Genomic DNA, 16,058 nt, shown 5'->3' with positions numbered 1-16,058 from the left:
ACACATGTAACATCACCAACTCTATGCAAGAAGCTGTGTGCAGTCAAATGCGCTACACCTGAGCAATACCCCCAGGCACATGGAACATCATGACCCTGTGCTAAACACTATACATTCATCCTCAATTTAATCCTCCCACACACAACAGGGGATCTCCATCATGTATACGAAGAAACAGAGGCTGCAGAGTTCTGCTCTAGAGTTGGTAAGGAGCGGAACCTGCACCACCATCACTCCCTCCTAGACAACTGCAGAAGTATTTACCTGGTCTCTCTGCTCCCACAATAGCCTATTTTCCACCCAGCAGACAGAGTGATTCTTTTAAAAAGCAAGTCAGAACATACCCATTATCTTTTAAATGTTGCTGGCAGGTCCATAGCCTGAGGGCCCCATGTTGATCTTTTCATTTGACAATGGAGAGTGGTTCATCCACTGACATCCTGGAGTTGGCAGTTTGGATGGATGCAAGGGGGTGAAAGCTTATTCCAGCGGAGTCAAAATGCAAAAGATGGTACCAAAACCATTTGTGAAGCTGTTCAACCTCTTTAGTATTCAGAGAAATGCAGGTTATCTAGCTGCAGAGATATTACTATACACTCACAAGACTGATTACAGAAGAAGCAAAATTCCAAGTATTACTATGGAACAGTGGAAACTCTCATCAATTGCTTTAGAAATGTAACTGGCATGCCACCTTGAAATAGCATATACTGAATACCCCTGACCTTTCTACCCTGACATCTGCATCCTCTTACTAGATAATAATGGACACAGAAGCACACTTCACAGTATTCCAAAAGAACTCCACGTTGTATTCACAGATAATACAATGGACGTTAAATTGTGGCAGATCCACACAGAGAAATACAGGAGTAGAGCAACGGAAAGGAATGAACCACAGGGGCACACAAAAGTACTAAGTAAGCTTAAATACTGCTGTGGAACTAAAGACGCTTTACATTCACACTGCATTCATCTGGCTTCATATGACGTGAAGAGGGAAAATGGGACTTCCAAAGGTCAAAATAACCACTTCCAAAAGGTCAAAATAAGGGTCTACAGAAGCCCCCTCCTCCATAAAAGCAGTGGCAACACTGGCAAAAACAGTCACGATCACCTTTTTTGCAAGTGCGGAAACTGTCTAAGTCATAGAACAACAAAACAGCTGAATCTTGGTGACAGCAGTGAGGTGTGTGAACTTTTAAAGTACCCTACTCCCACAGCCTTCTCCTCAGGTCCCCACGAGTCAGCTCAAATACAACTCAAGTGCATCATCTCAACCGCAACAGCCGTGAAAACAGGCAGCCTGGCAGAATGCACAGAACAGTCCGGAGCTCCCTCAAAAGCCTACCCATAGCATTACTACTAACTTGCGTGTCTGGCAGGTTCCTGGAGAATCCCCATTCAGGAAACCTGTATTCCTATAACCCTCACAGGAGAAAGTGTAAGGCAAAAGTTTCACAGCGTTGGATTTGGCAAAGGTTTCTCAGCTATGACACCAAAAGCACAGGCAACAGAAGATAAACAGACAAAATGGACTTTAGGAAAATATTTAAATTTTGTGCATCCAAAATTACTATATATTCACAGAGTGAAAAGGCCACCCACAGAATGAGAGAAAACAGTAGCGAATCATATTATCTGATAAGGAACTACTATCCAAAATACATAGCGAAAACTCCTAAAACTCAACAACGAAAAACCAAACAGCCTGATTCAAAACATAGGCAAAGGACTCAAATGGAAATTTCTCCAAAGAAGATACACAAATGACCGTTCGCATATGAAAAGATGCTCAATGTCACTCATCCTTAGGGAAATGTCAATTTAAACTACAATCAGATACCACCTCATATCCACTAGCATGACCACTACAAAGAAAACAGAAAAGAACAAGTGTTGGAGAGAAGGTGGAGAAAACTGGATCACTTGTTCCCTACTGGTGGGAAGGTAAAATGCTATAGCTGCTCTGGAATGGCATGGTAGCTCCTGAAAGATATTAAAAATAGAATGACCATGTGGTCCGGCAAGTGCACTTCTATGTATAAGCCCAGAAGAATGGAAAGCAGGATCCCAAAGAGACATTTCTATGTCCATACATGTAATGTTCAGAGCAGCATTATTCACAACAGCTAAAATGTGGAAGCAACCTGAGTGCCCACAGAGGGTGAATGGAGAAGCAAAAGGTGGGCTATACATACAATGGAATATTATTCACCCATAAAGCAGAGGAAAGTCTGCAAACTGCCAAAACATGGATGGATCTTGAGGGCATTATGCCAAGTGATATAAGCTTATAAGCTTGTCGCAAGACGACAAATACTGTAAGATTCCACTTGAATGATGTACCTGTGTAATAAAATCATACAGACAGAAAGTAGGATAGAGGCTGCTAGGGGCTAAGGGAAAGAAGATAATGGGGATTTATACTTTAATGAGAATAGTTTACACAAGAAAAGAGTCCTGGGGATGGACAGTGATAAGAATTGATGCTTTGGAACTGTGGTGTTGGAGAAGACTCTTGAGAGTCCCCTGGACTGCAAGGAGATCCAACCAGTCCATCCTAAAGGAGATCAGTCCTGGGTGTTCATTGGTGGGACTGATGTTGAAGCTGAAACTGCAATACTTTGGCCACCTGATGTGAAGAGCTGACTCATTTGAAAAGACCCTGATGCTGGGAAAGACTGAAGGCAGGAGGCGAAGGGGACGACAGAGGATGAAACGGTTGGATGGCATCACCGACTCAGTGGACACAGGTTTGGGTGGACTCCGGGAGTTGGTGATGGACAGGGAGGCCTGGCGTGCTGCGGTTCATCGGGCCGCAGAGTTGGACGTGACTGAGCAACTGAACTGAACTAAATGTAGCACAGCAGGGACATTACTTAGTACCACTAACGTGTACACTTAAAATTGGTTAAAATGGAAAATTTTATATTCTGCTTGTTTGAACAGAATGAAAAAAATCCAAAGAGAAAAATGAGATAATTTTCCACTTTAAGAGATAACCACTGAAAAAGTGCAAAAGCCCACAGAATCGGAGAAAATATTTGTAAATTATATACTGACAGAGGTTAGCTAGTACCCATGACACATTAAGAACTCTTACAACTCAACAAGACACCCTGTTTTAAAAGGCAAATTATGTGAGCAGTTGTTGTTGTTACTCAGTCGCTAAGTTGCGACCTCATGGACTGCAGCACGCCAGGCTTCCTTGTCAATCAGCCACCTCCCGGAGCTTGCTCAAACTCATGTCCAATGAGCTGACGATGCCATCCAACCATCTCATCCTCTGTCGTCCCCTTCTCCCGCCTTCAATCTTCCCCAGCATCAGGGTCTTTTCCAACGAGTCGGTTCTTCGCGTCAGGTGGCCAAAGTATTGGAGCTTCAGCAACAGCATCAGTCCTTCCAATGAGTATTTAGGACTGCTTTCCTCTGGATTGACTTGTTTGATCTCTCTGCAGTTCAAAAGACTCTCAAAGAGTGTTCTCTAGCACTACAATATGAAAGCATCAATTCTTTGGCACTCAGCTTTCTTTATGATCCCACATTCACATCCATACATGACTACTGGAAAAACCATAGCTTTGACTAGATGCACCTTTGTCGACAAAGTGATGTCTCTGCTATTTAGGACGCAGTCTAGTTGGTCATAGCTTTTCTTCCAAGGAGCACGTGTCTTTTAATTTCATGGCGGCGGTCACCATCCACAGTGAGTTTGGAGCCCAAGAAAACAAAATCTGTCACTGCTCCTACTTTTTCCCCTTCTATTTGCCATGATGTCATGGGACTGGATGCCGTGATCTTAATTTATTTGATGTTGAGTTTCAAGCCAGCTTTTTCTCTCCTCTTTCACCCCCATCAAGAGGCTGTTTAGTTGCTCTTCACTTTCTCCGATTACAGTGGTATCATCTGCATATATGAGGTTGCTGATATTTTTCCCAGAAAGCTTTTCCTGGAAGTTCTCAGTTCATGTACTGCTGAATGAATCCTACCTTAAAGGATTTTGAGTATAACTTTGCTTGCATGTGAAATGAGTGCAACTCTACGGTACTTTGAACATTCTTTGGCATTGCCCTTCTTTTGGGCCTGGAATGAAAACTGACCTTTTCCAGTCCTGTGTCCATGGCTGAGTTTTCCAAATTGAGTGTAGCACTTTAACTGCATCATCTTTTACGATTTTAAATAGCTCGGCTGGAACTCAACCATATCCATTGACTTTAATCATAGCAATGCTTCCTAACGCCCACTTGATTTCGCACTCCACATGTCTGGCTCTAGGTGAGTGATCACACCATTGTGGTTATCCAGGTCATTAAGACCTTTTCAATATAGTTCTTCTGTGTATTCTTGCCACCTCTCCTGAACCTCTTCTGCTTCTGTTAGGTCTTTATCGTTTCTGTCCTTTATCATGCCCGTCTTTGCATGAGATGTTCCCTTGATATCACCAATTTTCTTGAAGAGATCTCTAGTCTTCCCTGTTCTGTTGTTTCCCTCTATTTCTTTGCACTGTTCACTGAAGAAGGCTTTCCTGTCTCTCCCTGCTGTTCTCTGCAATCCTGCATTTAGTTGGGTATATCGCTCCCTTTCTCACGTGCCTTTCGTTTTTCTTCTTTCCTCAGCTATTTGTAAAGCCTCCTCAGATGACGACTTTGCCTTCCTGCATTTCTTTCTCTTGGGGATGATTTTAATCACTGCCTCCTGCACAATGTTACAAGCCTCTGTCCACAGTTATCCAGGCACTCTGTCTACCATATTTAAGCCCTTGAATCTGTTCATCACTTCAACTGTATAAGCTTAACGGGTTTGATTTAGGTTATACCTGAATGGACTAGTGGTTTTCCTTATTTTCTTCAGTTTAAGCCTGAATTTTGACAAAACTCTGTTAGCCTTTGTCCTGCTTCATGTTGCATTCCAAGGCAAAACTTGCCTGTTTTTCTGGGTATCTCTTGACTTCCTACTTTTGCGTTCCAGTCCCCAAGGATGAAAAGGACATCTTTTCCTGGTGTTAGTTCTAGAAGGTTTTCTAGGTCTTCACAGAACCAGGCAACTTCAGCTTCTTTGACAACAACAGTTAGGGCACGGACTTGGATTACTATGATACTGAATGGTTTGCTTTGGAAACAAACCAAGATCATTCTGTCGTTTTTGAGACTGCACCCAAGCACTGCATTTCGGACTCTTTCGTTGACTATGAGCTGCTTCATTTCTTTTGAGGGATTCTTGCCCACCGTAGTAGATATAATGGTCATCTGAATTACATTCACCCATTTCCATACATTCTACTTCACTGAGTCCTAAGATGTGGATGTTCAATATTGCCATCTTCTGTGTGGCCACATTCAATTTACCTTGATTCATCGACCTAAAATTCCAGGTTCCTATGCAATATTGTACTTTACAGCATTGGACTTTACTTTCACCACCAGACACATCCACAACTGAGTGTCATTTCTGCTTTGGTCCAGCCTCTTCATTCTTTCTGGAGCTATTAGTAATTGCCCTCTGCTCCTCCTCAGTAGCATACCGGACACCTCCAACCTGGAGGGCACATATTCTGGTGTTATCTCTTTTTGCCTTTTTCATACTGTTCATGGAGTTCTCCTAGCAAGAATACTGCAGTGGCTTGCCATTTCCTCCTCCAGTGGACCACACTTTCTCAGAACTCTTCACTATGACCCATCTGTCTTGAGTAGTCCACAGCATGGCTCACAGCTTTATTGTGTTACGCAAGCCCTTCTGCTACGATAAGGCTGTGATCCACGTAGGGGGATGTGAACAGACATACATCTGAAGAAGAAATAAGTGAGCAATAAAAATATCACCTGGGCTTCCCAGTGGCTCAGTGGGTAAAGAATGCACCTGCGACGCAGGAGATGAGAAGACATGGTGTTCAGTCCCTGGGTTGGGAAGATTTCCTGGAGGAGGGCATGGCAACCCACTTCAGTATTTTTGCCTAGAGAATCCCAATGATCAAGGAGCCTGGCGGGTTACAATCCACACGGTCATAAGGAGTTGAACCTGACTGAAGTGACTGAGCATGCAAGCAAGCATATGAAAAGCTGTGCAACATCACTAATTATCAGGGAAGTGCAAATCAAAACTGCAATGAGATACCTCTTAATATCCACTAGGATTGCTACAATCAAAAAGGCAATAACAAATGCCAATGATGATGTGGAAAAACTGGAATCCCCATTCATTTCTGGCAGGAGTGTAAAATTGTCCAGCAGCTTTGCAAAACAGTTCAGCAATTCCTCAAAGGCTAAACATTGTTATCACGTAACCAAACATTTCCACTCCAAAGTATTCATTCAAGGGATATGAAAACATACTTCATGCAAAACTTGTACTGAAATGTCTGTAGCACTACTATTCATAATAGTCAAACAGTAGAAAGAACCAGTTCAGTTCAGTTCAGTTCAGAGGCTCAGTCGTGTCCGACTCTTTGCGACCCCACGAATCGCAGCACGCCAGGCCTCCCTGTCCATCACCAACTCTCGGAGTTCACTCAAACTCACTTCCATTGAGTCGGTGATGCCATCCAGCCATCTCATCCTCGGTCGTCCCCTTCCCCTCCTGCCCCCAATCCCTCCCAGCATCAGAGCCTTTCCTAATGAGTCAACTCTTCGCATAAGGTGGCCAAAGTACTGGAGTTTCAGCTTTAGCATCATTCCTTCCAAAGAACACCCAGGACTGATCTCCTTTAGGACGGACTGGTTGGATCTCCTTACAGTCCAAGGGACTCTCAAGAGCCTTCTCCAACACCACAGTCAAAGCATCAATTCTTCAGTGCTCAGTTTTCTTCACAGTCCAACTCTCACATCCATACATGACCACTGGAAGAACCATAGCCTTGACGAGACGGACCTTAGTCGGCAAAGTAATGTCTCCACTTTTCAATATGCTGTCTAGGTTGGTCATAACTTTCCTTCCAAGGAGTAAGCGTCTTTTAATTTCATGGCTGCAGTCACCATCTGCAGTGATTTTGGAGCCCCCCAAAATAAAGTCTGACACTGTTTCCACTGTTTCCCCATCTATTTCCCATGAAGTGATGGGACCGGATGCCATGATCTTCGTTTTCTGAATGTTGAGCTTTAAGCCAACTTTTTCACTCTCCTCTTTCACTTTCATCAAGAGGCTTTTTAGTTCCTCTTCACTTTCTGCCATAAGGATGGGGTCACCTGCATATCTGAGGTTATTGATATTTCTCCCGGCCATCTTGATTCCAGCTTGTGCTTCTTCCAGCCCAGTGTTTCTCATGGTGTACTCTGCATGTAAGTTAAAAAAGCAGGGTGACAATATACGGCCTTGACGTACTCCTTTTCCTATTTGGAACCTGTCTGTTGTTCCATGTCCAGTTCTAACTGTTGCTTCCTGACCTGCATATAGGTTCCTCAAGAGGCAGGTCAGGTGGTCTGGTATTCCCATCTCTTGAAGAATTTTCCAGAGTTTATTGTGATCCACACAGTCAAAGGCTTTAACATAGTCAATAAAGCAGAAATACACGTTTTCCTGGAACTCTTGCTTTTTGCATGATCCAGCAGATGTTGGCAATTTGATCTCTGGTTCCTCTGCCTTTTCTGAAACCAGCTTGAACGTCTGGAAGTTCCCGGTTCACATATCGCTGAAGCCTGGCTTGGAGAATTTTGAGCATTACTTTACTAGTGTGTGAGATGAGCGCAATTGTGCGGTAGTTTGAGCATTCGTTGCCATTGCCTTTCTTAAGGATTGGAATGAAAACTGACGACAGGTCAGTCCTGTGGCCATTGCTGAGTTTTCCAAATATGCTGGCATACTGAGCACAACACTTTCACAGCATCATCTTTTAGGATTTGAAATAGCTCAACTGGAATTCCATCACCTCCACTAGCTTTGTGCGTAGTGACGCTTTCTAAGGCCCACTTGACTTCACATTCCAGGATGTCTGGCTCTAGGTGAGTGATCACACCATCATGATTATCTTGGTCGTGAAGAACTTATTTGTACAGTTCTTCTGTGTATTCTTGCCACCTCTTCTTAATGTCTTCTGCTTCTGTTAGGTCCATACCATTTCTGTCCTTTTTGGAGCCCATCTTTGCATGAAACGTTCCCTTGGTATCTCTAATTTTCTTGAAGAGATCTCTAGTCTTTCCCATTCTGTTGTTTTCCTCTATTTCTTTGCATTGATTGCTGAGGAAGCCTTTCTTATCTCTTCTTGCTATTCTTTGAAACGCTGCATTCAGATGATGTTCATTGATTGATGAATCCAAAACTATGATATATCCAGATTAAAAAAATGTTATTTTGCCAAAAGGAAAGAAAGTATTGGTATCTGCTATGATACGGTTTTGAAAACTTTATGTGAGGTGACATAAGCCAATCACAGAGGACTACAATTCCTATAATATAGGAATCCATTGCAATGGACTGTCAAGAATAGATAAAATCATAGAGACAGAAAGGAGAGTAATGTGACCAGGGGCTGCAGCGAGCGGGGAATGGAGAGCGACTGCTAATGGACATGGGAGTTTTACTTTGGCATGAGGAAAATGCTCCAAAATTGCTTGTGGTGATGACTGCATAACTTCTCAATCATACTACAAACCACTGAACTGTACACTTTAAAGGATGAGCATGCTGGTATGTGACTTTATATCTCAATAAAGCTGTTATTAAAAGACAACTAAAGTAAAATGATATAATTGGGGGATGCACACATTTAGGAAGCAAAAACAATAAAGAAGATGAGGAAGCAGTTATCATAAAAGACAAGATCATGGTCTCTGAAGCAGGAGGCCATGAGATTGGCAATGGCACGCAGGTGACTTCTATGAAGCTAAAAGTATTCATTACCTCATCAGGGTGGACTTAACACAGCTGTTTCTCTCTCACTCTCCCTCCCTTCCTTGCTATTTCTCTCTTTTTCAGTAAAATACACACAATATTAAATTAACCATCTTAGCCATTTTTAAGTGCACAGTTCACTGGCATTGAGTTCATTCACATTGTTGTGCAACCATCATCAATATCCACTTCCAGAATCTTTCATCATCCTAAACTCAAAGTCTACAAGAACTCCCCATTCCTCTATTTCCCTACCCAGGGTAGCCTGTGTTCTACCTTCTGTCTCCATGAACTTGGCTATTTGTGGAACCTCAGATAGGTGAGATCATAAGGTATTGCCTTTTTCATTTAATACTAATTCAGTGAAAAGCACATTTATGCTTTATGCATATTTTGTGAATGTGTAAGTAGTCAAAATTTAAAAATTGAGAAAAGAAAGGAGTGATACAAATTGGAAGAGAATGTCTCTACACTCTTCCAAAGAATTTCTCTGTAAAACAGAGAAAAGGAGAAACTAGATGGTGACTGGAAGGTGATGTGGGCTGAGAGGGATGGTTCTATAAAAGTGAGAAATTACAGCAAATAGATAGACTGGATCCAGTGGACAAACAGATGCCGAAGATGTAAAAGAGAGAAGGGAGAAATGTAACAGTGAAGTCCATGAGAAATTAAAAGGGAAGGACCCCCACACACAAGTAAAGGGACTGGTCTTAGATTCGAGCAAGGACAATTTATTCACGATAGTGGGGGGACCATTTAGATACAGGTGGTGGACTCAGCTAGTGTTTATATGTGGAGGTATTGTTTTGATTGCTTCCATAAACATTTTTCTCAGTGAAATATGAGGCCAGAAGAAATTAGGAGAGTGAACTGAACAGCAAAATGTAGAAAGAAGTACATTTTGAGATCATGTCTGTGCCAGCATGGTTTTTGTGGGTTTTTCTGAAGATATTTATAGACATTCAGGGCAGGCACAAAGCCAAGTAGAAACACAGAGGATACAGCAAATGAGACACCACAGCAACCATACCTGGGAGTTATCTATTCACTCAATGATTCTTGTTTGTTTCCTCTTGGACAAGCACTCTCTAGACCTAGGAGAGTGTATTAGGAGGAACACACCGAAGTGGCCCCTGAACACATGGAAGTCATGTATGAACACAGGGGAGACTTGAGGACTCCTAGTCTTCAAGAGGCATGGTCTTAACATACTGCTATGCCAGGACCAGCCCAAGAACGGTAACAGGTCTGGAGATACTTACCAACCAAGGTTCCCATGATAACTGCACAAAGGGTAGAATGCTCTGTTGGCATCTCCCATACACATTTTTAGTGTCATAAATACACACTGTGTTATAAACAGAACTTGAGAAACTGAAATCTGATGATGTTTTTTAAAATAGGGAATGTCATTTGTCCTACGGGTGACCAGCACACTGGGGCTTACATATCTGGGGGCACAAGGCAGGCACCACACGGGCTTTATCTAACAGACTGGTCTGATGTGCAATGCATCTATAATGCCATGTTACATCCAGTTACAATGTTCATGTGATACAGAACAAGAGCTTCAGGAGAGAGGACATGGGCAATGGAGTGTGCCCCAACTGAAGACGTCCAAGCCTCCTGGTCTAGAACATTAGGAGTCAGCTGAGCAACGGACGATGGGAGGAGTGGGGGAGGGGTGTTCCATGCGGTCCAACTCAAGAAGACATGGAGGTTTTGTTTCCTTTCTCAAGGTACCGTCTTGCATGTTAGAGTCTGAAGTCCCTCTTCATGATTACAGCTCTTCCTAATGTCAGGAAGACCTTAACCATGGGAGTTGAGGCTGTGGAGGGAAGTCACACAGAAAAGACTATCTGAAGCGTAACAGAGAGATCCAAAAGACTAGAAAGGACACAGCCAGAGGCTGACCTCAGAGAGGCAGGCAAGAGCCATCCTTCGTGCAGCCAGCATAGATCTGAAGTGAGTACCTGTGACAGAGGGTCTGTGTGTCAGGGAGAGCTGCTGCTGCTGCTGGACACAAGCCCTGCATCATCAACTGATTCACTAGGGCCGTGTCAGTGGCAGCGTCTGTGAGAGACTCTGCCTCTATACTGCCTTCTCTGTGGAAAAGGCAAGTGGCTATGTCTGAGGCTATGAGAGCGCTTCAAACCTGGGCTCCTCACACGAAGGGCTTGAGGCTGGCCCCGGTGCCAGGACTTTCATGTGCCGGGTTGGGGATCCTGTTGTTCTTGGTACTGATTTCTCTGCCAAGCCTGTACGGTGACCTGGGCTCACTACATCACTCTTCCTATGAAATAGTCATTCCCAAGAGTCTGACAGTGGAAGGAAGGGAAGACCAAGTGGAAAAGCTCTCCTACGTGCTATTTATGCAGGGCCAGAGGCAGCTGATTCACCTGACGGTGAAGAGAGACTATTTTGTGGATAACTTCCCGGTCTTCAGCTACCACAATGGCATCCTGGGGCAAGAAATGCCTCCCGTCTCGCAGGACTGTCACTATGAAGGCTACATAGAAGGAGTCCCAGGTTCTTTCGTTTCTGTCAACACCTGTTCAGGCCTCAGGGGCCTCCTGATTAAGGAGGAAAAGTCCTATGGCGTTGAGCCCGTGCACTCTTCCAAACGGTTTGAACACGTGTTGTACGCCATGGCCCACGAAGCTCGCGTCTCCTGTGGCGTCACGTCCAAAGACAGCCAAGTGGCGTCCACCAGCCGGCGACCGGAGAGCGGCAAGCCTCACAGCTGGCAGGTGCCGTCCGACTTGTGGTCACATATCAAGTACGTGGAGATGTTTGTCGTGGTCAACAACCAGCGGTTCCAAATGTGGGGCAGTGACGTCAAGCAGACAGTCCAGAGAGTAATGGACATCATCGCTCTGGCCAACAGCTTCACAAGGGGAATAAACACAGAGGTGGTGCTGGCCGGAATGGAGATCTGGACTGAGGGGGACCTCACAGAGGTCCCCGTGGACCTGCAAGTTGCACTCAGGAATTTCAACAGCTGGAGACAAGAGAACCTCTTCCATCGTGTCAAGCATGATGTTGCCCACATGATCGTGGGACAGCATCCTAAAGAGGATACGGGGCAGGCATTTCTCAGTGGTGCCTGCTCCAGTGATTTTGCAGCAGCCGTGGAATCTTTCCACCACGAGGATGTCCTCCTGTTTGCAGCACTCATGGTCCACGAGCTTGGACACAACTTGGGTATTCGGCACGACCATTCGGCCTGCATTTGTAAAGACAGGCCCTTCTGCCTCATGCATGAAAACATCACTAAAGAAAGTGGCTTCAGCAACTGCAGCTCTGACTTCTTCCACCAGTTCCTCTGGGAACACAAGGGGGCCTGCCTGTTTAACAAGCCTGGGCACAAAGGCCGCTTACGGAGGGCTTCCCGCTGTGGCGACGGCATTGTAGAAGGACCTGAGCAGTGTGACTGTGGGTCTAAGTGTGAAATGCACCCATGCTGTGACACCAGATGTATGCTGAGAGAGCATGCAGAATGTAGTGATGGACTCTGCTGTGATAAATGTCGCCTGAGATACAAGGGATTCATGTGCCGTGCTGCTTTGGGAGAGTGTGACCTCCCAGAGTATTGTAATGGTTCCTCGGGAGAATGTCCCAGAGACAGCTATAAGCTAGATGGTACAATGTGTGATAGAATTCACTACTGTGCTGGAGGTCGGTGTAAGAACCCTGACAATCAATGCATGGATATCTACGGGTCCCCTGCAAGGTCCGCCCCAGAAAAGTGTTACGTTTCAATGAACACAAGAGGGGACCGGTTTGGAAACTGTGGTACCACCAGCTCACCGAGGTTAACATATCTGAAGTGTGCAGATGATAACATATTTTGTGGGAAACTTATATGTACAAATGTTAGAGAGGTGCCACAAATCAAACCCAATCATACACTGATCCAGGTCGCTCACAACGATGACTGGTGCTGGAGCATGGATGCCTATGACACTGCTGATATCCCTGATGATGGAGATGCACACACTGGCACTCTCTGTGCCCCACACAAAGTCTGCATGAATCACCTGTGTACTGATCACACCTCACTTGGGTACAGCTGTGAGACAACAGAATTGTGTAACGGGAAAGGAGTTTGCAACAATTTTAGGCACTGCCATTGTGAGGAAGGCTATGCGCCCCCTGACTGCAAAGATCCAGGAGACGGTGGTAGTGTAGACAGTGGTCCTCCTAGCACATCAATTCAACTTTCAAGTGAAGGTCAAAGTGAAACTCCTAAGAAACGTAGTGATGACATTCCAGGTCTTGGCAACATTTTTTTCATACTCCCTTCCCTACTTTTACTACTTTTGATAATTGTTATGTTATTTATTAGCCTCAGGACTGGAATTGAGTCAGTAGAGACCCCAGGGGTTTCCTCAGAGGAGAATTCAGAGGAAAGCAGTAGTGAGGTATTCATAATGGAGTTCCTCCCAGTCGTGATAGAAGAGGAGGCAGGAGAGGGCCCCCCATCAGGGCAGGGCCCCCTACCAGAGCAGGGCCTCTCACCAGAGGCACCGCCGCCTGGGGGACCTCCTCCGGATGCCCCTCCGGAGGAGGCCCCCCTACCAACAGGACCTCTACCAGGGGAACCAACACAGGAGGCACCCCCACCGGAAGCACCCCCAGCGGCAGCGCCCCCACCGGAGGCACCCCCAGCGGCGGCGCCCCCACCGGAGGCGCCCCCACCGGCGGCGCCCCCACCGGAGGCGCCCCCACCGGCGGCGCCCCCACCGGAGGCGCCCCCACCGGCGGCGCCCCCACCGGCGGCGCCCCCACCGGAGGCCCCACCACCAGGACAGCCAGCATCATAAGAGGCAGCAGGTGAAGGACAAGGATAACCAAAGGCAGACGTGTACTGGAGGAAGAGTTCAAAAATATCAAATATCTCAAGCACTGAGTGGGAATGAGGCACTCACAGAAGCAAAGATGAAGTGAGAATTGATGGACCCTTTAACTCTGACAGGGATGGTCTACAGAAACATACCAACATAGGAACAGGATGACAATGCTTTCAGTATTCGTTTTATTAATTTGGTTATATATTCATATGTGAACTCGTATGTAAACTATTCTACACTTCTGCTTTTTTCCCATTTCACAAAACAACTTTATGTAAGTTCTTCTCATGAATCATACTTATCAATGTCATCGTTTAGTCGGGCCAATTTCTGATCTGAAATTACTTTTCACGGCATACTATCCTCCCTGTGCATTGTTTGATAAACACTATTATTTGCACCTACAGGATTATTCATCCCACTCATACATATTATTTAAAGAAGGTTATCTGTTCAGTAATCTAATTTGCCTCAACAATTACTATTCATGAATAGAAAATGATTTTAAATAAAAAGCTATTTTAAGGAGCATCACTTCAGACTCCATAGTGCCTAGTCCTTGGGGCTTCTTTATTTGGTGGCTCTCTTGGAAGGGACTACATCTGATCCAGGGTGCTCTGATCACCTTGGATGCAGGGGGGTGGTGCATGAGGGAAGGAGAGCACTGAGGCAAGAGATAACCTTGTCTAGTGTGGAGTTCAGCTGGTATTAATAATTATTCCTTTGTTTTCTGTTTTTCTACTTATGTTTATTCCTGATTTTTAAATTAATATATTGCTGCCTGACCGTCTAAAGAAACAGAGCTTTGGAGGGGGGTCAAGTGTGTGTAAAGAGAGCACAAAACACATGTAACATCACCAACTCTATGCAAGACGCTGTGTGCAGTCAAATGCGCTACACCTGAGCAATACCCCCAGGCACATGGAACATCATGACCCTGTGCTAAACACTATACATTCATCCTCAATTTAATCCTCCCACACACAACAGGGGATCTCCATCGTGTATACGAAGAAACAGAGGCTGCAGAGTTCTGCTCTAGAGTTGGTAAGGAGCGGAACCTGCACCACCATCACTCCCTCCTAGACAACTGCAGAAGTATTTACTTGATCTCTCTGCTCCCACAATAGCCTATTTTCCACCCAGCAGACAGAGTGATTCTTTTAAAAAACAAGTCAGAACATACCCATTATGCTTTAAATGTCGCTGGCAGGTCCATAGCCTAAGGGCCCCATGTTGATCTTTTCATTTGACAATGGAGTGTTGTTTATCCACTGACATCCTGGAGTTGGCAGTTTGGATGGATGCAAGGGGGTGAAAGCTTATTCCAGCGGAGTCAAAATGCAAAAGATGGTACCAAAACCATTTGTGAAGCTGTTCAACCTCTTTAGTATTCAGAGAAATGCAGGTTATCTAGCTGCAGAGATATTACTATACACTCACAAGACTGATTACAGAAGAAGCAAAATTCCAAGTATTACTATGGAACAGTGGAAACTCTCATCAATTGCTTTAGAAATGTAACTGGCATGCCACCTTGAAATAGCATATACTGAATACCCCTGACCTTTCTACCCTGACATCTGCATCCTCTTACTAGATAATAATGGACACAGAAGCACACTTCACAGTATTCCAAAAGAACTCCACGTTGTATTCACAGATAATACAATGGACGTTAAATTGTGGCAGATCCACACAGAGAAATACAGGAGTAGAGCAACGGAAAGGAATGAACCACAGTGGCACACAAAAGTAATAAGTAAGCTTAAATATTGCTGTGGAACTAAAGACGCTTTACATTCACACTGCATTCATCTGGCTTCATATGATGTGAAGAGGGAAAATGGGAAGCACTTCCAAAAGGTCAAAATAAGGGTCTACAGAAGCCCCCTCCTCCATAAAAGCAGTGGCAACACTGGCAAAAAACAGTCACAATCAACTTTTTTGCAAGTGCGGAAACTGTCTAAGTCATAGAACAACAAAACAGCTGAATCTTGGTGACAGCAGTGAGGTGTGTGAACTTTTAAACTACCCTACTCCCACAGCCTTCTCCTCAGGTCCCCACGAGTCAGCTCAAATACAACTCAAGTGCATCATCTCAACCGCAACAGCCGTGAAAACAGGCAGCCTGGCAGAATGCACAGAACAGTCCGGAGCTCCCTCAAAAGCCTACCCATAGCATTACTACTAACTTGCGTGTCTGGCAGGTTCCTGGAGAATCCCCATTCAGGAAACCTGTATTCCTATAACCCTCACAGGAGAAAGTGTAAGGCAAAAGTTTCACAGCGTTGGATTTGGCAAAGGTTTCTCAGCTATGACACCAAAAGCACAGGCAACAGAAGATAAACAGACAAAATGGACTTTAGGAAAATATTTAAA

The 16,058-nt window shown here is 44.7% G+C and overlaps 1 protein-coding gene across 1 annotated transcript; it reads left to right on the top strand.

The window, feature by feature from the left end:
- Positions 1 to 10,536: 10,536 nt before the first annotated feature.
- Positions 10,537 to 13,649, top strand: LOC128062108 (disintegrin and metalloproteinase domain-containing protein 1a-like). The gene is made up of 3 exons (XM_052654464.1): positions 10,537 to 10,562; positions 10,877 to 13,336; positions 13,532 to 13,649. The coding sequence occupies exons 1-3, from the start codon at positions 10,537 to 10,539 to the stop codon at positions 13,647 to 13,649; spliced, it is 2,604 nt and encodes an 867-aa protein (XP_052510424.1).
- Positions 13,650 to 16,058: the final 2,409 nt, after the last annotated feature.

This window comes from Budorcas taxicolor, chromosome 17 (assembly GCF_023091745.1).
Source record: "Budorcas taxicolor isolate Tak-1 chromosome 17, Takin1.1, whole genome shotgun sequence".
NCBI lineage: Eukaryota > Metazoa > Chordata > Mammalia > Artiodactyla > Bovidae > Budorcas > Budorcas taxicolor.
The sequence above is the reverse complement of the archived record's forward strand: the minus strand, read 5'-3'. Positions and strand labels throughout refer to the sequence as shown.